The sequence below is a fragment of the Nerophis ophidion genome, linkage group LG03, assembly GCF_033978795.1.
Source record: "Nerophis ophidion isolate RoL-2023_Sa linkage group LG03, RoL_Noph_v1.0, whole genome shotgun sequence".
NCBI lineage: Eukaryota > Metazoa > Chordata > Actinopteri > Syngnathiformes > Syngnathidae > Nerophis > Nerophis ophidion.
The window spans coordinates 13,298,281-13,323,237 of NC_084613.1; the positions used below are offsets into that span (position 1 = coordinate 13,298,281).

The 24,957-nt window shown below is 40.9% G+C and overlaps 1 protein-coding gene across 1 annotated transcript in view; it reads right to left on the bottom strand.

Moving 5' to 3' along the window:
- LOC133549140 (MICOS complex subunit mic25-b-like) overlaps positions 1-23,562 on the bottom strand; it is a 24,269-nt gene extending 707 nt beyond the window's left edge. The window contains exons 1-5 of the mRNA XM_061894292.1: positions 23,359-23,562; positions 17,683-18,259; positions 14,256-14,370; positions 11,147-11,318; positions 5,418-5,501 (exon numbers count right to left, since the gene is read on the bottom strand). Of these exons, the coding sequence (XP_061750276.1) occupies positions 5,418-5,501; positions 11,147-11,318; positions 14,256-14,370; positions 17,683-18,259; positions 23,359-23,430 (1,020 nt within the window). The 5' untranslated portion in view covers positions 23,431-23,562. The remainder of the gene's footprint in view (positions 1-5,417; positions 5,502-11,146; positions 11,319-14,255; positions 14,371-17,682; positions 18,260-23,358) is intronic.
- Positions 23,563-24,957: the final 1,395 nt, after the last annotated feature.

A 24,957-nucleotide genomic window follows, 5' to 3' on the forward strand; every position in this document is an offset into this window, starting at 1 on the left:
AGTGTTCAAACTAAAGTAAGCAAAGAATAAGAAGTTTGTGTCAAAGTACAGAACAAACTCACTTGTTCAGCTTTTAGCACCAGACTTTGCAAAGAAAATGCAATTTAAAAAAGTTATAAAATGTTAAAAGTAGGACCTGTGTGTAGGTTCATTTTTAAAAAAGGATGGAAGTGTCAGGATTATCTGTTGTTGAAACCCAAGATGCAGAGATGGAGGCAGGCATCGAGTGAGCAAACATGATTTAATAAAGATACTAAGTCAAAATCAAACAAAAGGGTACTAACACAAAGCGCGCACGAGGCGGATAACAAACTAAGGGTCTTTAGCATAAAAGCTAGCAAGAAACAAAAAAAGGGCCTAGCGTGGAAGCTAGCGGGTTGCAAACAGGAAAACAGAAGTCGTTACTTGTAGAGTGAAAACCAAACAGAAGCAGGGAACAAAAGACAGTAAGTTACAAACTGCAATAAAACGACACGATAGCAACGACAGGAGCGACATGAGGCAACGACAATACAATGGTCCAGTTAACTGACAAAAGACAAAGGAAGTACAAATAGGAGCCGGCTGATTGGCAGCAGGTGTGGCCAGATGCCAATCAGCCGCAGCTGAAGGGGAACAAGACAGGGACTAAGGACAGGAAATACTAAACACACTGAGGAGGAACACAGCACTCAGGGAACAAGACAGGAAGCTGACAAATTAAGAGCACTTGACAGGAACTAAATACTAAACACAGGAAACAAGACAAATGCAGAGGAAAAAACTAAAACATAGACAAACTGTCATGGGGCAAGCCTGACAGGAAGGGGGAAATACTTTTTTGTTTTAGAATGTTTTTTGTTTTTTTTGAGGACGAACCTTCACAATTTTTTAGAAAAAACACTGTTTAATATGTTTGTGGGAATGCTTCACTGATGACACTATTTGGTGAACATCGTTTTGTCCTACTTATTTCGGCGATTCTTAAACTCACTGTGGTGTGGACTGTGACGCAACAGTTTGTTTACATGTAAAATCTTCCCTTCCTTCTTTGTTTCATTTTGTCCACCAAACCTTTTATGCTGTGCGTGAATGCACAAAAGTGCTGTTATTGACTTGTTGGAGTGCTAACCGGGCATATTTGATCAGTGCATGACTGCAAGCTAATCAATGCTAATATGCTATTTAGGCTAGCAGTATGTACATATTGCATAATTATGCCTCATTTGTAGGTATATTTGGGCTAATTTGATTTCTTATACTTTTTTTCCTGTGTGTATTTAATTTATATTTGCATTAAAAGCGTTACTAAAACGGCCTTCTTTCATCTCCGTAATATCGCTAAAATTCGCTCCATTCTGTCCACTAAAGACGCCGAGATCATTATCCACGCGTTTGTTACGTCTCGCCTCGATTACTGTAACGTATTATTTTCGGGTCTCCCCATGTCTAGCATTAAAAGATTACAGTTGGTACAAAATGCGGCTGCTAGACTTTTGACAAGAACAAGAAAGTTTGATCACATTACGCCTGTACTGGCTCACCTGCACTGGCTTCCTGTGCACTTAAGATGTGACTTTAAGGTTTTACTACTTACGTATAAAATACTACACGGTCTAGCTCCATCCTATCTTGCCGATTGTATTGTACCATATGTCCCGGCAAGAAATCTGCGTTCAAAAGACTCCGGCTTATTAGTGATTCCCAAAGCCCAAAAAAAGTCTGCGGGCTATAGAGCGTTTTCCGTCCGGGCTCCAGTACTCTGGAATGCCCTCCCGGTAACAGTTCGAGATGCCACCTCAGTAGAAGCATTTAAGTCTCACCTTAAAACTCATTTGTATACTCTAGCCTTTAAATAGACTCCCTTTTTAGACCAGTTGATCTGCCGTTTATTTTCTTTTTCTTCTATGTCCCACTCTCCCTTGTGGAGGGGGTCCGGTCCGATCCGGTGGCCATGTACTGCTTGCCTGTGTATCGGCTGGGGACATCTCTGCACTGCTGATCCGCCTCCGCTTGGGATGGTTTCCTGCTGGCTCCGCTGTGAACGGGACTCTCGCTGCTGTGTTGGATCCGCTTTGGACTGGACTCTCGCGACTGTGTTGGATCCATTGTGGATTGAACTTTCACAGTATCATGTTAGACCCGCTCGACATCCATTGCTTTCCTCCTCTCCAAGGTTCTCATAGTCATCATTGTCACCGATGTCCCACTGGGTCATCATTGTCACCGATGTCCCACTGGGTGTGAGTTTTCCTTGCCCTTATGTGGGCCTACCGAGGATGTCGTAGTGGTTTGTGCAGCCCTTTGAGACACTAGTGATTTAGGGCTATATAAGTAAACATTGATTGATTGATTGATTGATGTCTCATGACACATGCCCACCAAACATTTTATGCTGTGCGTGAAAGCACAAAGGTGAGCTTTGTTGATGTTACTGAATTGTTGGAGTGCTAATCAGACATATTTGGTCAATGCTTGACTGCAAGCTAATCAATGCTAACATGCTATTTAGGCAAGCTATATGTACATATTGCATCATTATGCCTCATTTGTAGGTATATTTGAGCTCTTTTGTCCTCTGAATATAATTTAGTTTCGCATGTCACATGACACATTATCTGTGTGTAATATTGGCTGCATTTCAGATAGTTGTGTGTGTGCCATGTTGTTCCAGACCACAGCAAACGTTACCTAGCTTGCCAAAGATTGCAATAAATCCATTAGAAGAAGACAGTCTGCAGTTTCCTTTAACTTGGACATATGCACGCACGCACGCACGCACGCACGCACGCACGCACGCACGCACGCACGCACGCACGCACGCACGCACGCACGCACGCACGCACGCACGCAGGCACGCACGCACGCACGCACGCACGCACGCACGCACGCACGCACGCACGCACACACGCACACACACACACACACACACACACACACACACACACACACACACACACACACACACACACACACAAAGCCAGAAATTTCCAGGAGTTCTAATGTAAAATGTATGTGTAGAATACATATTAAATTTCAACATTTCTGTCAACGAAGATTTGGTTCAGCCTGCAACACATATTCATTTTGATAGTAGGCTAATACAGCTAATATAGACACTTACGTATTGTAGTTAATATAGACACTTGTGGGTTCTTCCGAGGATGTTGTAGTCGTAATGATTTGTGCAATCCTTTGAGACATTTGTGATTTGGGGCTATATAAATAAACATTGATTGATTGATTGACTTAAATCATGTGTTGTCTTCATTATAACACGTATTATATATGACTTGATTTTTCGCTGCTCCAGACAAAATTGTGTTTTGTGTTTTTGGCCAAATATGGCTCTTTCAACGTTTTGGGTGGCTGACCTCTGCGCTAAAAAGTCAGTAGCCTCGACAAAAACACGGCACTTCCTCATTATGCACCCATGACAGTTGCAGCAAGCGAGGTTGCATTCAGAAAAACGCCCGGAAATATAAGAATCAACATTACAAAAGTGAGACTTTATTCTCTGTTGCTGCAATCATTTGTTGAAAATTCCCTTTTTTAAATATATTTCTTAGGTATTCAATTTACATAATTGAAGAATTTACATTTGTAGTTTGTTTGAACTGAATGTCAATAAATTCCATGAGAATAAAAAGGTGCATGCATTGCATTTTATAGGTACCGTTTTAAAAGTACTGACTTTGTATTAGGATCGGTTAAAATTTGATAATAGCAGCTTTGCATAGGTTCATCCTTTAAAAAAACACATTTCAGCAAAAAAAGCTGCCCAACGTTAATCATTTTATAACAAATGCCATAAATTTGTCATATATAAGTCTTATATAAGTGTTATAATGAAGACAACACATGACGTAAGTGTCTATATTAGCTATATTAGCCTACTATCAAAATGACTGTGTCGCAGGCTGAAGCAAATCTTCGTTGACAGAAATATTGAAATTTAATATATATTCTACACATTTTTACAACATTAGAAACCATTAGTAAATCAGAGGCTACTCAGAAGGTGAGATAACTCCTGGAAATGACTGGCTTTTAATGGCCAAAGGTATAAATGTGTGTGTCCAAGTTAAAGGAAATGTCAGACGGTCTTCTTCTAATGGATGTATTACAATCTTTGGCAAGCTAGGTAATGTTTGCTGTGGTCTGGAACAACATGGCGCACAAACAACTATCTGAAATGCAGCCAATATTACACACAGATAATGTGTCATGAGACATGTAAAACTAAATTATATACAAAGAGGATAAAAGTAAAGGATATTAAATGAGCTCAAATAGACCTACAAATGAGGCATAATGATGCAATATGTACATATAGCTAGCCTAAATAGCATGTTAGCATTGATTAGATGGCAGTCAAGCATTGACCAAATATGTCTGATTAGCACTCCAACAAGTCAATAACATCAACATAGCTCACCTTTGTGCTTTCACGCACAGCATAAAATGTTTGGTGGACAAAATGAGAGGAAGATATTACATGTAAACCAACTGTTGCGTCACAGTCAACAGTATGGTGCGTTCAAGAACACGCCGAAATTAGTAGGACAAAACAATGTTCACTCGTTTCATCAGTGAAGAATACACACAAACATATCAAACAGTGGGCTTTCTAACAATTGTGAAGGTTTGTGTATGTTTGCCCTCAAACAAAAAACATACTAAAACAAAACAAAAATTCCCGCCCACCTGTCAGGGTTTGTTGGTGAAGAACCCCAAGATGCAGAGAAGGAGGCAGGCATTGAATAGTAAAACATGATTCAATTAAAACACTAGAACAAGAACAAACAAAAGGATACCAACAAAAGGTGCGCACGAGGCAGATAACAAACTTGGTTATGAAAAAACAAACTGGAAGCAGGGAACAAAAGACAGTAAGCTACCGAATATAGCTTACCGCTACTCTGCAATGACATGACCAGTAGGAACGACAAGTAGAAATGACATTGGCACGACACGACAGGAGCGACAATAATCCAGCACTGACCAGAAGACAAAGCAGGTAAAAATAGGAGTGGGCTGATTGACACCAGGTGTGGCCAGGTGCCAATCAGCCTCATTTGAGGGGAAACAGCGCCCAGGGAGAAACACAGGAAACAGACAAAATAAAAGCGCTGACAGGAAATACTACACATGCAGAGGAAACAAAGACAAATGAAGAGGGGAAAAAAACTAAAACATAGCCAAACTGTCAAGGACAATCCTGACACCACCTTTTTCCGTTTTTGATCCTTTTTTAACAATGCTCAAGGGAGCCAATAGGGCGGCGCTAAAGATCCGTGGGTTGCTGACAATCGGCCTATGACAATGTCAAAGACCCAACAAAGACTGAAGGGGTTGTCATTCCTGAACTACAGCGCCTCTCAGTGGCCAACGGTAAATGGTGCGGTGTGGTGTATGGCAAACGCAGTTGTGTTTACCTTAGATTCAAGTTGAACAACGTGCTCTTTGTGGAGAGCGTTCCGTCTCTTTAAGGCTTCCTCTTTCACCTCCAGCTGATGAGCCTGCCCGTGAAAAACTTTTTAGTAAGATTACGATGACATCATATCTGACTGTTAATTACTATGACATCATTGTTCAGTAAGGGTTACGGTAACATCATAGCTGACTGAAAATGACGATGACATTGTTGTTTAGTAGGGATTACGGTGATATCATATCTTACTGACAATGACTATGACATCATTGTTTAGCAAGATTACGATGACATCATAGCTGACAACACCGTTTTGGAGTGTGTGCTTTTTGAATGCACACAAATGAGCAGACTTCCAACTCTAGCTAGAAAGGTGTCCATCCATCCATCCATCCATCCATCCATCCATCCGTCCGTCCGTCCAATTTCTGCCGCTTGTTTCTTTTTGGGGTCGCTGGAGCCTATCTCAGCTGCATTCGGGCGGTAGGCGGGGTACACCCTGGACAAGTCGCCACCTCATCGCAGTGGAAAGGTGTCAAGTTTACAATGGACAGTAAATACCCGCAATTGGCGAAAAAAGATAATAAATCCATTAAAAACCCCATCAATTGTTTTCTGGTTAAGATACTCTCAACCAGTGTTTTTCAACCTTTTTTGAGCAAAGGCCCATTTCTTTCCTTTAAAAAAAAAAAAAATCCAAGGGCACACCACCAGCAGAAAATGTCCAAAAACGAAACTCAATAGCCTATATTGACAATATAAAGTAGTTCTCGTCAAGTACCTGACGCAATTGTTTTAATATGACTTCCAACCATAACCATCCTTGCATCATTAATACTCTTGTCTCAAAGTTGACTTACAAAGCAATTAGCTACCTGCTGCCACCTACTGATATGGAAGAGTATTACACGGTTACTCTGCTGACCTCTAGACAGCACAGGCACTCAACAACGGCACATTATAATTTGCGAAAAATATTTTTTCGACCATCCATCCATCCATTTTCTACTGCTTGTCCCTTTTGGGGTCACGGGGGGTGCTGGAGACTATCTCAGCTGCATTCGGGCGGAAGGCAGCATACATCCTGGACAAGTCGCCACCTCATCGCAATTAGGTCGCCTTATCTCTTATGTTGGACTGCCATCTACTGGTCCCACTTATCAGTACATCCATCCATCCATCCATTTTCTACCGCTTATTCCCTTTTGGGGTCACGGGGGGGCGCTGGCGCCTATCTCAGCTACAATCGGGCGGAAGGCGGTGTACACCCTGGACAAGTCGCCACCTCATCGCAGGGCCAACACAGATAGACAGACAACATTCACACTCACATTCACACACTAGGGCCAATTTAGTGTTGCCAATCAACCTATCCCCAGGTGCATGTCTTTGGAAGTGGGAGGAAGCCGGAGTACCCGGAGGGAACCCACGCATTCACGGGGAGAACATGCAAACTCCACACAGAAAGATCCCGAGCCTGGATTTGAACCCAGGACTGCAGGAACTTCGTATTGTGAGGCAGACGCACTAACCCCTCTGCCACCGTGAAGCCCTTATCATTACACCATGTACCAAATAAAATTGCTTCGAAGTCGGTAAGCAAAACCCAACTTATTCCTTACATAAGCGCACCGTGGTATCAGGCGCACTGTCGAGTTTTGATGAAAAAAAAAAAAAGAGGATTTTAAGTGCGCCTTATAGTCCGTAAAATACGGTTGTTGCATAGATGATGTTTTACAGATCATCTTCAAGCCGCTTTCTGATGGAGCTCACTGTTTTGAATGACATTCAGACTTTACTTCAATCAATAACAGAGGAACATCTCATCCGGAAAAACAACAACACCGGAAATTTGTCCCGTGAAAAACTGTCCGACCGGAACTCTAATACCTAAAGTTCCTTGGGCGCATAATGTATACTTTCATGGCGAGTTTACCGACAAGATATAAGTAAGAACTTCACACTACTTTATATTAGAATTTGGCAACAGTGGAGGATGAATGCCACATAAGAAAATAATCTAAAGGGTCGGCACAGACTACAAAGGTGCAATTTTTCAGAATTTATGCAGATCCCAAATACAGATCAGCAGGTACCAGAAGGTAATAAAAGATGCTTTCAGATAATATTGCAAAACAAAACGTCAAATAATATGTCTTACCTTATACACTGACGGAGATAGATATCTACATATATCTATATTTAAGAGTTATTTCTTTTCTATAGTCATATTTTAAATAGCTAGTGTTCCACCTTGTACTCTTTCTATCTTTTCTCCATCTCATGACCGATGGTACACTGTGGACTACCTTGAGCTTGGAAAGCAGGGAGTAGCAATACTCCTTTTTCCTATCTCATCCTGTCTCCAGCTAAGGAGAACAACAGAAATGTGTATTCGATCTGGAGGGTGGGAGCGAGGGACATATTAAAGAACACAGCGCTTCCGTAATGTTTTCAGATCAACTTGGCGACGCGATTTGAATGTGTTGTTTTTAGGTTGGTCTCTCCAAAGCTTTGGAATAAATTACAAAATACCTATTCTGTTTCAGGGTGATCATTTAAACTTAGTTTATGTGTCATCAAAAGAACTTGGGATTGACCAATAACTTGACTTCCCTTGGAGGAACATCTGGTCCAAACGCAACAACACTAACCATAATAATACTCCCAAGTTGAAGGACATCAAACGGTGCAGCCTACACTTATCTCTTATGTTGGACTGCCATCTACTGGTCACACTTATCATTACACCATGTACCAAATAAAATTGCTTTGAAGTCGGTAAGCAAAACCCAACTTATTCCTTATATAAGCGCACCGGGGTATAAGGCACACTGTCGAGTTTTGAGGAAAAAAAAAGAGGATTTTAAGTGCGCCTTATAGTCCGGAAAATACGGTTGTTGCATAGATGATGTTTTACAGATCATCTTCAAACCGCTTTCTGATGGAGCTCACTGTTTTGAATGACATTCAGACTTTACTTCAATCAATAACGGAGCAGCATCTCCTCATCCGGAAAAACAACAACACCGGAAATTTGTCCCGTGAAAAACTGTCCGACCGGAACTCTAATACCTAAAGTTCCTTGGGCGCATAATGTATACTCACCACACCGGTATGTTTTAGCGCTTTCATGGCGAGTTTACCGACAAGGTATTAGTGAGAACTTCACACTACTTTATATTAGAATTGGCAAGAGTGTAGGACGAATGCCACATAAGGAGTTTATCGACTACGGGTCGGCACAGACTACAAAGGTGCAATTTTTCAGGATTTATGCAGGTCCGAAATACAGATCAGAAGGGTACCAAAAGGTAATAAAAGTTGCTTTTGGATAATATTGCAAAACAAAACGTCAAATATTATGTCTTACCTTATACACTGACGGAGATAGATATCTACATATATCTATATTTAAGAGTTATTTCTTTTCTATCGTCATATTTTAAATAGCCAGTGTTCCACCTTGTACTCTTTCTATCTTTTCTCCATCTCATGACCGATGGTACACTGTGGACTACCTTGAGCTTGGAATGTAGGGAGTAGCAATACTCCTTTTTCCTATCTCATCCTGTCTCCAGCTAAGGAGAACAAAAGACATGTGTATTCGATCTGGAGGGTGGGGGCGAGAGACATATTGAAGAACACAGCGCTTCTGTAATGTTTTCAGATCAACTTGGCGACGCGATTTGAATGTGTTGTTTTTAGGTTGGTCTCTCCAAAGCTTTGGAATACATTTCAAAATACCTATTCTGTTTCAGGGTGATCATTTAAACTTAGTTTATGTGTCATCAAAAGAACATGGGATTGACCACTAACTTGACTTCCCTTGGAGGTACATCTGGTCCAAACGCAACAATTCTAACCATAATAATACTCCCAAGTTGAAGGACATCAAACGGTGCAGCCTACACTTATCTCTTATGTTGGACTGCCATCTACTGTTCACACTTATCATTACACCATGTACCAAATAAAATTCCTTTGAAGTCGGTAAGCAAAACCCAACTTATTCCTTATATAAGCGCACCGGGGTATAAGGCACATTGTCGAGTTTTGAGGGAAAAAAAGAGGGTTTTAAGTGCGCCTTATAGTCCAGAAAATACGGTTGTTGCATAGATGATGTTTTACAGATCATCTTCAAGCCGCTTTCTGATGGAGCTCACTGTTTTGAATGACATTCAGACTTTACTTCAATCAATAACGGAGAAGCATCTCCTCATCCGGAAAAAGAACAACACTGGAAATTTGTCCCGTGAAAAACTGTCCGACCGGAACTCTAATACCTAAAGTTCCTTGGGCGCATAATGTATACTCACCACACCGGTATGTTTTAGCGCTTTCATGGCGAGTTTACTGACAAGATATTAGTGAGAATTTCACACTACTTTATATTAGAATTGGCAAGAGTGTAGGATGAATGCCACATAAAGAGTTTATCGACTACGGGTCGGCACAGACTACAAAGGTGCAATTTTTCAGGATTTATGCAGGTCCGAAATACAGATTAGCAGGTACCAGAAGGTAATAAAAGTTGCTTTTGGATAATATTGCAAAACAAAACGTCAAATATTATGTCTTACCTTATACACTGACGGAGATAGATATCTACATATATCTATATTTAAGACTTATTTCTTTTCTATCGTCATATTTTAAATAGCTAGTGTTCCACCTTGTACTCTTTCTATCTTTTCTCCATCTCATGACCGATGGTACACTGTGGACTACCTTGAGCTTGGAATGCAGGGAGTAGCAATACTCCTTTTTCCTATCTCATCCTGTCTCCAGCTAAGGAGAACAATAGACATGTGTATTCGATCTGGAGGATGGGGGCGAGGGACATATTGAAGAATACAACGCTTCCGTAATGTTTTCAGATCAACTTGGCGACACGATTTGAATGTGGTGTTTTTAGGTTGGTCTCTCCAAAGCTTTGGAATAATTTGCAAAATACCTTTTCTGTTTCTGGGTGATCATTTAAACTTAGTTTATGTGTCATCAAAAGAACATGGGATTGACCACTAACTTGACTTCCCTTGGAGGAACATCTGGTCCAAACGCAACAACACACATCATAATAATACTCCCAAGTTGAGGGACATCAAACGGTGCAGCCTACACTTATCTCTTATGTTGGACTGACATCTACTGGTCACACTTATCATTACACCATGTACCAAATACAATTGCTTTGAAGTCGGTAAGCAAAACCCAACGTATTCCTTATATAAGCGCACCGGGGTATAAGGCACACTGTCGAGTTTTGAGGAAAAAAAAGAGGATTTTAAGAGCGTCTTATAGTCCGGAAAATATGGTCGTAAAGTTGCAGCTACACAACATCACGTCTTGTCAAAGCATCTTCCAGGAGAAAAATGTTGACTGGATTGATCGATAGCTGCAGCAAGTTTCCCCCTACAGAAGCTTTCAAAAAGTACTTATTTTCAAATCAAATCTGAGAAAAGGGGCTGGGGGCGTTTACTGTACTTTCCATCCTACCTTCATGTATTTACTTTTTACTTTTATTTAAATTGATCTCAACTCTGTACACTGCTGCTGGAATTTTAATTTTCCTAAAGGAACTCTCCTGAAGGAATCAATAAAGTACTATCTATCTATCTATCTATCTATCTATCTATGTCCACTCACTGAGACAAGAGAGCAGGGCGAGAAAAGGGGAAAAAAAGGGCAAGAAAGAGGACAAAAATTCGAAAGGTTTGCTAGTTTTCTCACATAGAGTTGCATCACCCGTCTCTCGTCCTCCGTCCTCAAGCGCTCCTTGGCGATGGCGTCGCTCAGACTCGCCTCGTACGCCGCCTTGTCCGCCTCCCTCACCCGCTCCTGCACTTGAACCTCGGCCTGCGCTCTGGCCGCAGCGTAGACCTCCGCCGTCATCGCCTCCAGCCTTGACAAAGAAGAATTATGTAGTAAATACATAAGGACGACAGCCCTAATTTTATATTTCATACAGCGCAGTGGTTAATCTGTGAAACTCTAGTCCAGGGGTCACCAACCTTTTTGAAACCAAGAGCTACTTCTTGGGTACTGATTAATGCGAAGGGCTACCAGTTTGATACACACTTAAATAAATTGGCAGAAATAGCCAATTTGCTCAATTTACCTTTAACTCTATGTGATTATTAATAATAAATGATATTTATCTTTGTGAAAACACTGATCATCTTAATGATTTCTCACAATAAATATATAAAGAAACAGATAAATATCTAAAAAAAAAAAAAAAGGGTATTTCTGTCTGTCATTCCGTCATACATTTTTTTTCCTTTTACGGAAAGTTTTTGTAGAGAATAAATGATGAAAAAAAAACACTTAATTCATGGGTGTCAAACTCTGGCCCGGTAACACCGCATTCACCGCTAATACTCATACTTGTAAGCGTCAATATATACCTTGATGGTGCAGAAAAAAGACCATGTATTTTTTTTTAACCGATTTCCGAACTCTAAATGGGTGAATTCTGGCGAATTAAACGCCTTTCTGGGTCTCAGCTCTGTTATTTTCCGTTTTTTCGACTATTTTTTGGAACCTTGGAGACATCATGCCTCGTCGGTGTGTTGTCGGAGGGTGTAACAACACTAACAGGGAGGGATTCAAGTTGCACCACTGGCCCGAAGATGCGAAAGTGTCTGCCGCCAGACCCCCATTGAATGTACCGGAGTGTCTGCACATTTTACCAGCGATGACAGACATTGCACAGAGATGTATGGATAACCTGCAGATGCATTTGCAACGATAAAGTCAATGAAATCACAAAGGTGAGTTTTGTTGATGTTGACTTATGTGCTAATCAGACATATTTGGTCACGGCGTGACTGCCAGCTAATCGATCCTAACATGCTATGCTAATCGACGCTAACATGCTTTTTATCGGCGGTGCTAAAGCAGACATGGCACAGAGATGTATGGATAACCTGCAGATGCATTTGCAACGATAAAATCAACAAAATCACAAAGGTGAGTTTTGTTGATGTTGACTGCCAGCTAATCGATGCTAACATGCTATGCTAATCGATGCTAACATGCTATTTACCGGCGGTGCTAATGCAGACATGGCACAGAGATGTATGGATAACCTGCAGATGCATTTGCAACTATATTACGTTTCCTTCCATCCACATTTAATGCGAAAAAAACACTTACCAATCGAAGGATTTAAGTTGCTCCAGTGTCACGAGATGCGAAACTCCTGATCGTTTGGTCCGCACATTTTACCGGCGATGCTAACGCAGCTATTCGGCCATGCTATGGCTATGAATAGCGTCAATAGCTATTCGCTCAATAGCTTCAGTTTCTTCTTCAATACTTTCATACCCCAACCATCCGTTTCAATACATGCGTAATCTGCTGAATCGCTTAAGCCGCTGAAATCCGAGTCTAAATCCGAGCTAATGTCGCTATATCTTGCTGTGGTATTCGCCGTTGTTTGTTTACATTGGAAGCACTGTGTGACGTCACAGGGAAATGGATAGTCGCATCGCAAATAGCGAGAATCAAGCACTGTAAAGCTTTTTTAGGGATATTCCGAGACCGGTAAAATTTTGAAAAAAAAAAAAAAAAATACAACAAGCCACTGGGAACTGATTTTTATTGTTTTTAACCCTTTTGAAATTGTGATAATGTTCCCCTTTAATGTTAGCTTCCCTGCTATGAATCACAAATGCTATGAATCAAATGTACGTAGTGTGGGTTAGGGCTGGGCGATATGGCCTTTTTTTAATATCTCAATATTTTAAGGCCATATCGCGATACACAATATATATCTCGATATTTTGCCTTAGCCTTGAATTAACACTTGATACATATAATCACAGCAACATTCTTGTTCATACTGCATTAATATATGCTACTTTTAAACTTTCATGCATTTAACGCACTGCAGCCTCATAGACAGACAGAGACACACACACAAACACACACACACACACACACACACATGCATACAAACAGGTGCAGCCCACACCTTTTAGAGTTTATGGTTTGCGTAAAAGCTAACTTGTTTTTTTTCCAACTATTGTGTATTATTCAAACTCACCTAATTCAGCTGGCTAGTTGTTATCAAGAGTACTAAAATCCTTTTCAGCATGAATCTGACAACTAAGTAGGCTAAATAACTTTAAACTTTAATACATGCTCGGATAGGCCAGTATCGGCCGGTATCGGTATCGGATCGGAAGTGCAAAAACAATATCGGTATCGGATCGGAAGTGCAAAAACCTGGATCGGGACATCCCTAGCAGTATGTACATATTGCATCATTATGCCTCATTTCAGGGTTTCCCACACATTCATTTATTTGTGGTGGCCAGCCACGAAAGAATTACGGCCGCCACAAATAGATTTTTATTTTTATTTTTTTTCTCTTTTCGGCTTTTGACTCGCTTGCCCGCTCATAAAAGCAATGGGACTCTGTCTGTGAATGGAGCTTGTAGTTACATATATATAAATATGTAAATATTATATAAATATGTATGTAAATATGTACATAAAGTGTTGTAATTATATTCCAACTCCGCGTTCTTCTTGGTCATCGCCCCCGCCGCTGCCACCACCACAAATGGATGCCTGACCTGTGGGAAACACTGCATGATTTGTAGCTATATTTGAGCTCATTTAGTTTCCCTTAAGTCCTCATAATTCAATTTATATTTCATGAAACACTATCTGTATGTAATATGGCTTTTAATTTTTTGCGGCTCTAGACGGATTCGTTTTTGTATTTTTGCTCCGATATGGCTCTTTCAACATTTTGGGTTGCCGACCCCTGTCCTGTGAGAAGATTTAAGCACATAATAGTTTGTTGAAGATGATGCTGTGTTTTTACTGTAGCTGCAGCTCCTTCCTCCTCCCTTCCATCTCTTCCTGAAGACTCCTTTGCATCTCCTCTTTGATTTTCTGCCTCAACTCCGCCTCAAACTCCTCAGCACCAACCTGAGAGACTGTTTGGGAAACACACGCAAACAGGAAACCAATAACAGAAGGTGGATTTTTTTTTTTTTTTCGGCAATCTTCACATAAAACAAAGAACAACAACAAGAAAAGAAAAAAAAAACACTCATTTGAGCAAGGATTGAGCCGAAAGGGTGTAGGTTGAAGCAACGCTTATATAAACCTACCCCATCACAACAAGAACAAGGTTCAAAATATATAAAATCTAAAACATGCTTCAATTATATTACTTTTATTTTTAAACAATATATAAGCAACATATATGTAGCACACATCTCATATACAGTTTAACATTTATATCAAACATATACATTTGTACACATATATATACATACATATATATATGTCTTGATTGGATTATCCAGAGAATAGTGCTCGATACCGTGGTAGAGCGCAATATGTAGGTGTGGGAAAAATCACAAGACTACTTCATCTCTACAGAACTGTTTCATGAGGGGTTCCCTCAATCATCAGGAGATTTTAATGGAAGCATTCACATACAATGGTTTATATAGGGCACAGAGTGGGTGGGTACAGGCAGACGTAGGGTGTGGTGATTGGCTCATGTGTTACCTAGGAGGTGTTTCCGTCTGTGGCGGCATGTTGAAATGATTTCACTGCGCTTGTTGAGGGATGATAGATCTGGATGATATATAATAAACAGTTTCTCTTTCAAGCATAGGTTGCATCTTTTATTACCACTGTTGTAAGGTGTGCTGGATGCAAGAATTTGCCATGTTATTGAATATTCAACATTATTGTCTTTGAGGTTCCAAATGTGTTTGCTGAGTTCTGTAGAATTCCGCAAAGTCTGGTTTCTAAAGGAGGTGTTGTGATTATTCCATCTTGTTTTGAACGCTCCTTCGGTTAATCCTACGTACGTGTCGGATGTGTTAATGTCCTTGCGTATTACCTTTGCTTGGTAAACGACTGATGTCTGTAAGCACCCTCCGTTGAGAGGGCAATCAGGTTTCTTGCGACAGTTACATTTCTTATTGGTTTCAGAGTCGTTTAGTCTGGGGGTAGGGAGTCCTTTTGCAATTGCTTTGTTGTGGTTTGAAATGATTTGTTGTATGTTATTCATACAGCTGTAGCTCAATTTAATGTTGTTCTTGTTGAATATTTTTCTTAGGGTGTTGCCTTTGGGGAAGTGTTTGTCGATCAGAGTGAGGAACTTGCGGCCGATGTTGGTTGAGACGTTTTGGCTGAATAGCGGATTGTACCAGATGATGTTGTTTCGTTTTCTGCTCTTTTTTGGTTGGTTTCCTGGAGTGGGTTCATAGGTGAGGGTGAAGTTGTATCCGCTTTCATCAAGTGCTTTCTGGTACGGGGGGGTTGCTTGGTCGAATTCAGCTTTGCTAGATGACAGCATTGATAGCCTTTTATTAATGTATGTGAATGCTTCCATTAAAATCTCCTGATGATTGAGGGAACCCCTCATGAAACAGTTCTGTAGCGATGAAGTAGTCTTGTGATTTTTCCCACACCTACATACATATATATATACATACATATACATATACATATACATATATATATATATATATATATATATATATATATATATACACATATATATATATATACACACACATATATATATATATATATATATATATATATTATATGTACACAATTTAAATTCCATTTAAAGTGGTAATATATACATTTTAATATAACCTATATGTATAATTATGAAATCATAAATTGTATTTATATACATATTATATATTATTGTCTTTCTAAAACAATGTTTGCTCTTCTTTCTTATATTTACTAATGATAAATGATTTAAAAAGCTTTTTAAACTGGTTTATGTTGGTGCTGTGTTTTATCCATCCATCCATTTTCTACCGCTTATTCCCTTTCGGGGTCGCGGGGGGCGCTGGCGCCTATCTCAGCTACAATTGGGCGGAAGGCAGGGTACACCCAGGACAAGTCGCCACCTCATCGCAGGGCCAACACAGATAGACAGACAACATTCACACTCAGCGCTCTCCTCATCCATCCATCCACCCATCCACCCATCCATTTTCTACCGCTTATTTCCGTCGGGGCTACGGGGGGGGGCGCTGGAGCCTATCTCAGCTACAATTGGGCGGAAGGCAGGGTACACCCTGGACAAGTCGCCACCTCATCGCAGGGCCAACAAAGATAGACAAACAACATTCACACTCACATTCACACACTAGGGCCAATTTAGTGTTGCCAATCAACCTATCCCCAGGTGCATGTCTTTGGAAGTGGGAGGAAGCCGGAGTACCCGGAGGGAACCCACGCATTCACGGGGGGAACATGCAAACTCCACACAGAAAGATCCCGAGCCTGGATTTGAACCCAGGACTGCAGGAACTTCGTATTGTGAGGCAGACGCACTAACCCCTCTTCCACCGTGAAGCCCTGCTGTGTTTTATTTCATCCTTTAAACAGTTCCATATTTTAACCCCTGCTATTGTTATACTCATTCGTTTCTGCGTTGTTCTACAATATTGGATCTTAAAAAGTAGTTCTCCTCTTAAATTATAATTCCCTTCTCTTTGTAAACAATCTTCTCTGTAACCCTGTTGGAAGTAAATCTTTACTTGCTTTATAAATCATTTGGGCAGTCTTGAGTTGGATGAGATCTGTTAGTTTTAAATCAAATTTTTTTATAAATAATCCATTAGTGTGTTCAATCAATCAATCAAATCAATCAATGTTTATTTATATAGCCCCAAATCACAAATGTCTCAAAGGACTGCACAAATCATTACGACTACAACATCCTCGGAAGAACCCACAAAAGGGCAAGGAAAACTCACACCCAGTGGGCAGGGAGAATTCACATCCAGTGGGACGCCAGTGACAATGCTGACTATGAGAAACCTTGGAGAGGACCCCCCCCCCTCCCCTAGTGTTCTCGGGGTCCTGTGTTATGTATCAGTCTGATGGCCCTTTTTTGCATTATGAATAGTGGTTGGATGTTCGTCCTGTATGTATTTCCCCAAACTTCTAGACAGTAACTCAAATATGGTAAAACAAGTGTACAATAAAGAGTGTGTAATGTTTTTGGATTAAGAATGTGCCTTGTTTTACCCAGGACAGCAATACTTCTGGCCAACTTCCCTTTGATGTATGTGATGTGTGACTTCCGGCAGATCCTGTGGTCCAAGATCACACCCAAAAAATTTGATTTTGTTTACTCTTTCTATTATTATGGGTGGAAATGTGGAAGTAGTGACAAAGCGCTTTGAGTACCTTAAAGGTAGAAAAGCGCTATACAAGTACAACCCATTTATTATCAACGGGAAGGGGAGGCTAACCTGCAGCAGGTGGCGCTGTGGAGACAAAAGCGGCTACTTCCTCCTCCACATCAGGGGGAAGAAGAAGGGCGGCGGCGGGTTCCTCCGCAGGCGCTGAGGCCAAGCCTTGAGGAGGTCCGTCGGTGGGTACCACAGCTAGCTCCGTGGCGGGGGCAGCAGGTGGCGGCGGTGGGTGAACATCTGGAGGAGGAGGAGGAGGAGTCACCTGTGCAGGAATCGGCGTTGCCGCAGCAGCTCTCTGATTGTGAGCGTCTGATGGCGTTGTCAAGGTCTCCAGCTCTATGGGAGGTGGTGGATCTGAAGGTGGCGCTCCAGGCTCTGCAGGGGGTGGAGCTAAAGACTCTGCAAGGGGCGGAGCGTGAAAGGTGACGACCGACGGCGGCGAAGAAGGTGATGGTTCCTGAGGAGGCGTGGCGGGGATCGGTTCAGGACGGGTCGGAAGCGGGAGCAGGTGCTCCGTCGAGGGGGCGGGCACAGGAGCGACGGCGTCTCCGCGAGGTGGGCCAGAAGATAGCGCACTTGGTGGCGGGGGGCTGGCGATGTTTTGTCTCATCCGTTTGATGACTCTGGCTGACAGCTGACGACACAAGACAGACATGTGTCCACCATCATCATCATCATCATCATCATCAAGCGAAGTCAACAACACAAAAACAGTAAGTTCCCTCAGGTTAAATTTCCTGAGGGAACTCTCCTGAAGGAACCAATAAAGTACTATTTATCTATCTATTGCAGGGGTAGGGAACCTATGGCTCTAGATCCAGATGTGGCTCTTTTGATGACTGCATCTGGCTCTCGGATAAATCTGAGCTATCACTGCTTAACACGATAAATAATGACTAATTCCACTTGTAATCAAAGTGTTAAAAATAACCTTCAAAATATTAAACATGCTCATGCATTTGAATCCATCCATCCGTTTGTCCATCCCCCCTTTATTGTTATTTTTTTTAGGGCTTTCCCACCTGGGGGTTCTTCAGACCACCAAGCACCGACATGAAAGCCTGTTTCAGGGTTAGAGTATTTTTTTATTTTTCAATAAGTCTCCCAGTTGCTTTCCAGCAATTGTCTTTTTCTCTTTCGTTCTCACTCGCACTCTGGCTCCAGCTCCAACCCTGTCTCCTGCTTATAACAGAGCGACAGGTGATTAGATAACAATGCCCAGGTGGGTTGTCTACGCACATGTCGCTGATTTCGAGGCCGGTCCTGGCACACTCCGCTTCGCTGCAGGCCCGCAGGCCACGCTCCTCCACAGTTAAGCTTCAGAATATCAATGTTATTACAAAGAATAAGAGACCTACTATACTCTAGTAATGTTGGTCTTACTTAAAAATGCACACGTTTGGGTGTGTTCAGTGTTGAAAAAAAAAATAATATGGCTCTTACTCTGTACGCCTCGACTACTGTAACGTATTATTTTCGGGTCTCCCCATGTCTAGCATTAAAAGACTACAGTTGGTACAAAATGCGGCTGCTAGACTTTTCACAAGAACAAGAAAGTTTGATCACATTACGCCTGTACTGGCTCACCTGCACTGGCTTCCTGTGCACTTAAGATGTGACTTTAAGGTTTTACTACTTACGTATAAAATACTACACGGTCTAACTCCATCCTATCTTGCCGATTGTATTGTACCATATGTCCCGGCAAGAAATCTGCGTTCAAAAGACTCCGGCTTTTTAGTGATTCCCAAAGCCCAAAAAAAGTCTGCGGGCTATAGAGCGTTTTCATTTCGGGCTCCAGTACTCTGGAATGCCCTCCTGGTAACAGTTCGAGATGCCACCTCAGTAGAAGCATTTAAGTCTCACCTTAAAACTCATTTGTATACTCTAGCCTTTAAATAGACTCCCTTTTTAGAGCAGTTGATCTGCCGTTTCTTTTCTTTTTCTCCTATGTCCCACTCTCCCTTGTGGAGGGGGTCCGGTCCGATCCGGTGGCCATGTACTGCTTGCCTGTGTATCGGCTGGGGACATCTCTGCGCTGCTGATCCGCCTCCGCTTGGGATGGTTTCCTGCTGGCTCCGCTGTGAACGAGACTCTCGCTGCTGTGTTGGATCCGCTTTGGACTGGACTCTCACGACTGTGTTGGATCCATTGTGGATTGAACTTTCACAGTATCATGTTAGACCCGCTCGACATCCATTGCTTTCCTCCTCTCCAAGGTTCTCATGGTCATTATTGTCACCGACGTCCCACTGGGTGTGAGTTTTCCTTGCCCTTATGTGGGCCTACCGAGGATGTCGTAGTGGTTTGTGCAGCCCTTTGAGACACTAGTGATTCAGGGCTATGTAAGTAAACATTGATTGATTGATTGATTACGGAAATACATTTTAAAATATTCAGATTCTTGGCTCTCTCAGCCAAAAAGGTTCCCGACCCCTGATCTATTGACTCATTGCAGTATTGGCATTTTTGATGGGTGTCGAAAATGGATCTTACAACTTCACACTGGTGATGATGCAGTTTTCTGATAACAAATAATAAATAAAAAAAAGTTGTCTCAGAAAACGCCATTTGATCGAAATACTTAAAAATACCATTTTTAAAAAGGTAGAATTAGAGGTGGTCATCTTTGGGCACCTCGCCATTCATTTTGGTGAGGCTATGACTCCATTCTTATACGTCTTGAATTATTATTTTGTATATGTATTACTGAATTATTTAATTGTTTATTGTTATTACATTATTATTGTCAGACTTAATTTGTGACGAACCCCAAGATTCAGAGAAGGAGGCAGGCATTGAATGAGAAAACATGATTTAATTAAAATACTAGAACACAAACAAACAAAAGGGTACTAACAAAAAGTGCGCAGAAGGCGGATAAGAAACTAAAAGAGCTATATAGCATGAGAGCTAGCAAAAAAAAAAGGGCCTAGCATGGAAGCTAACGGGTAGTGAGCAGGAAAACAGAAGTTGTTACGTGTTGTATAAAGACAAACTGAAAGCAGGGAACAAAAGACACTAAGTTACAAACTGCTACCGAAATATAGCTTACCGCTATGCTGCAATGACACGACAGGAGCGAAAATACAATGCAATAATCCAACACTCGGCTGGAGGACAAAACAGGCTCAAATACGATCGGGCTGATTGACACCAGGTATGGCCAGGTGCCAGAGCTCAGGGAAAAAAACAGGAAACAGACAGGAAAAACTAAATCATGGCCACACTGTCACAGACAAGCCTAACAATTAAATTATCATATAATTATTGATTTATATATTACTGTAATATATAATTAGTAATAATTATACCACATTTTCCGAACCATAGGGCGCACTGGATTATAAGGCGCACTGCCGATGAATGGTATATTTTTGATCTTTTTTCATATATAAATCTCGCATTGGATTATAAGGCGCATTAAAGGAGTCATATTTTTGTAATTTTTTTCTAAATGTAAAATACTTCATTGTGGTCAACATAACATGTAATGGTGGTTCTTCGGTCAAAATGTTGCATAGATTATGTTTTACATAATTATCTTCAAGCCGCTTTCTGACAGTCGCTTCCGGATGCGCCGTTTTGTGGGCGGTCTTATTTATGTGGCTCACCTTCGGCAGCGTCTTCTCCCCGTCATCTTTATTGTAGCGGTGTAGCGTGCAAGGACGGGAGTGGAAGAAGCTTCAAAGGATGGCGCTGTTTTAATGACATTCAGACTTTACTTCAATCAATAACGGAGCATCTCCTCCTCATCCGGAAACAACAACACCCAAAATGTGTCCGACCGGAACTCTCTAACAGCTAAAGTTCCTTAGGTGAATAATGTAAACTCACTAGACCGGTATGTTTTAGGGCTTTCATTGTGAGTTTACTGACAGATATAAGTAAGAACTTTACACTACTTTATATTAGAAATGGCAACAGCGTAGGATAAGTGTCCCATAAAAAGAAGATAGAGAAAAATAAGAAGCTTATCGACTACGATGGACTACAATTTTTCAGGACTTGTGCAGATCCCAAATACGGATCAGCAGGTGCCAGAAGGTAAGAAAAGTTGCTTTTGCATAATATTGCGAAACAAAACGCCAGATAATATTTTACCTTATCAAACATAGATCTTTGATCGGCAGTGCACCTTATATTCCGGTGCGCCTTGTATATGGGGACGGCGTGGGGCAGTGGGAGAGTGGCCGTGCGCAACCCGAGGGTCCCTTGATCAATCCCCACCTAGTACCAACCTCGTCACATCCGTTGTGTCCTGAGCAAGACACTTCACCCTTGCTCCTGATGGGTGCTGGTTAGCGCCTTTCATGGCAGCTCCTTCCATCAGTGTGTGAATGTGTGTGTGAATGGGTGAATGTGGAAGTAGTGTCAAAGCGCTTTGAGTACCTTGAAGGTGGAGAAACGCGCTATACAAGTACAACCCATTTATCATTTATTTATATGAAAGAAGATCAAAAATAGACCATTTTTCTCTCAGATTTATTTGGTTTCGAACCCCAAGATGCAGAGATGGAGGCAGGCATTGGATATGAAGACATTATTTAATGTAAATAATAGAACAAGAACAAACAAAAAGCACGCATGTGGGGGGAATAACAAACTAAGGGAGCTAGCACTGGAAGCTAGAAAACAAAAAGGAACTTTAGCATGGAAGCTAGAGGATAGCAAACAGAAAAACTGGAAATAACTAATGGCTAACAAGAACAGCTTACCGCTACGACGACCAGGACAAAATGTAGCACGACAGGTAATAGCTGAAAAGAATCACAGACACGACAAGGGCAACATATGGCAAGGACAAGTCCGAACGACAATACAATGATCCAACAACTGACACAAGACAAAGCAGGTACAAATAGGAGCAGGCTGATTGGCAACAGGTGTGGCCAGGTGCCAATCAGCCCCAGCTGAGGAGAAACACAGCACTCAGGGAACAAGACAGGAAGCTGACAAAATAAGAGCACTAGACAGGAACTAAAGACAGGAGATACTAAAAACAGAGGAAACAGACAAATGCAGAGGAAAAAACTAAAACATGGACAAACTGTCAGGGGAAAACCTGACATCTTAGGCAGTGCGCCCTATAATCCGGTGCGCCTTATATATGAAAAAAAGATTTTAAAAAAAATAGACCTCTCGTCGCCAGTGCGCCTTATAATCCGATCCGCTTTATGGTCCGGAAAATAAGATACTTTTGCTTTTTCCCCCCCCTACATTTTCATAGTTTGCTTTTATTTGCCAACTGAACTTGAGCTGCGGGCCGCACTTTGGACACCCATGGTGTAAATAATTAAAATGGTGTTTAAGTTGTTTTTGTTAAAACAATACATATGAAGTCAACAGTGAAAATGTGCTGGTAGTAAACACTTATACAGTCAAGATATAATTGCATTTTTTTTAATGGATAAATTCCACTAGAACAACAGTAAAATATTCCTGTAAAATATACAAGTTAGTACATGCATGGATTATGTTCTTTACAATTAAAACACCAAAAATGTGTTGCATTTCTTGAGAATGTCCACACTTGTGTGACAAACTTGCTCTATAATTAGCTTGAACCCTAACCTCCGTAGGCCTGTAGGTTATTCTAAAAAAAATAATAAAATAAAGTATATTTAGTGATCATTTAAATGGATTTATTGATTAGGGGGAGTCATTTAATTGTGACACGCACAGTGTTGATTTAAAAGATGAGTTTCTCACTCGCAAATTAAAAGCACTCACCCGAATGCCCTCCACCAACGTGACGCCTCCACCCTCTCCATGGTGGAGATGACTCGGGCTGTTTCCTCCCATGAAAAAACCCACCGCACACTTTCCCTTCCACGCGTGTTTTTAATCCACGTTGTGCTTTCCAAGACTACCAGCAACCCTTTTTTAATCCAAACAGCAGCGCATACCGAAGAGGATCAGTAACGAGGACTGCCATTGGTGGATAAAACATGTGACTCAACATACCCTCTCCCGATTGGCCCGTTGCCCTTCCGTGATTCGCGAGAACATCATGTACGAACTTCAAACTTTTTTTTTGTAAACGAATTTTTTTGATTAAATAAGTCAATTTAATCATTTGTAATACAAATAAAAGAGTTGTGATGATGTGAAAAAAATATTAAGATGAATCGTTATAAATTGTTCCAATTTGAAAATCAACCCACACTTAAAACAATGTAAACAAATATATTTTTTAGCTGCTATTTTGGGTTTCTTGTGGACCCTTGCTTCTGCCAATGAAAAAAAACACCCAAAAAAACATTGCAAATTATAATTAGGATATTGAAAAAAATGTAATTCACAGATGAGAGAGAAATTATGAAATAAAATTGTCAACATTATGAGACAAAATTATCTGCATACCGAAGAGGATCAGTAACGACGACTGCCATTGGTGGATAAAACATGTGACTCTACATACCCTCTCCCCATTGGCCCGTTGCATTTCCGTGATTCGCGAGAACGTCATGTACAAACTATTAACCATAAAACATTTTTTTTGTAAACGAATATTTTTGACTAAATAAGTCAATTTAATCATTTTTAATACCAATAAAAGTGTGGTGATGATGTGAAAAAAAAATATTTTGATGAATCGTTTTAAATTGTTCCAATTTTAAAATCACGTGACTCAACATACCGTCTCCCGATTGGCCCGTTGCACTTCCGTGATTCGCGAGAACACCATGTACAAACTATTAACCATAAAACTTTTTTTTTTCAAACGAATATTTTTGACAAAATAAGTCAATTTAATATTTTTAATACCAATAAAAGTGTGGTGATAATGTGAAAAAAATATGATGAATCTTTTAAATTGTTTCAATTTTTAAAGGCCTACTGAAACCCACTACTACCGACCACGCAGTCTGATAGTTTATATATCAATGATGAAATATTAATATTGCAACACGTGCCAATACGGCCGGTTTATTATACTAAATTGCAATTTTAAATTTCCTGCGAAGTATCCCGTTGAAAACATCGCGGCGCGTGACGTCATGGATTGTAGTGGACATTTTGTTCCAGCCCGATCCCTGCTATAAGTTGTCTGCTTTAACCGCATAATTACACAGTATTCTGGACATCTAGGTTGCTGAATCTTTTGCAATTTGTTCAATTAATAATGGAGACGTCAAAGAAGAAAGATGTAGGTGGGAAACAGTGCATAGCGGCTGCCTTTAGCAACACAAACACAGCCGATGTTTCCTTGTTTACAATTCCCGAAGGTGAAGCTTTACTATGGAACAGAGCGGTCAAGCGAACATGGTTCTCTACCACATGTCAACCGGCAGGTTTTGGTGATGAAAATTGTGGTAATAAGTCGGC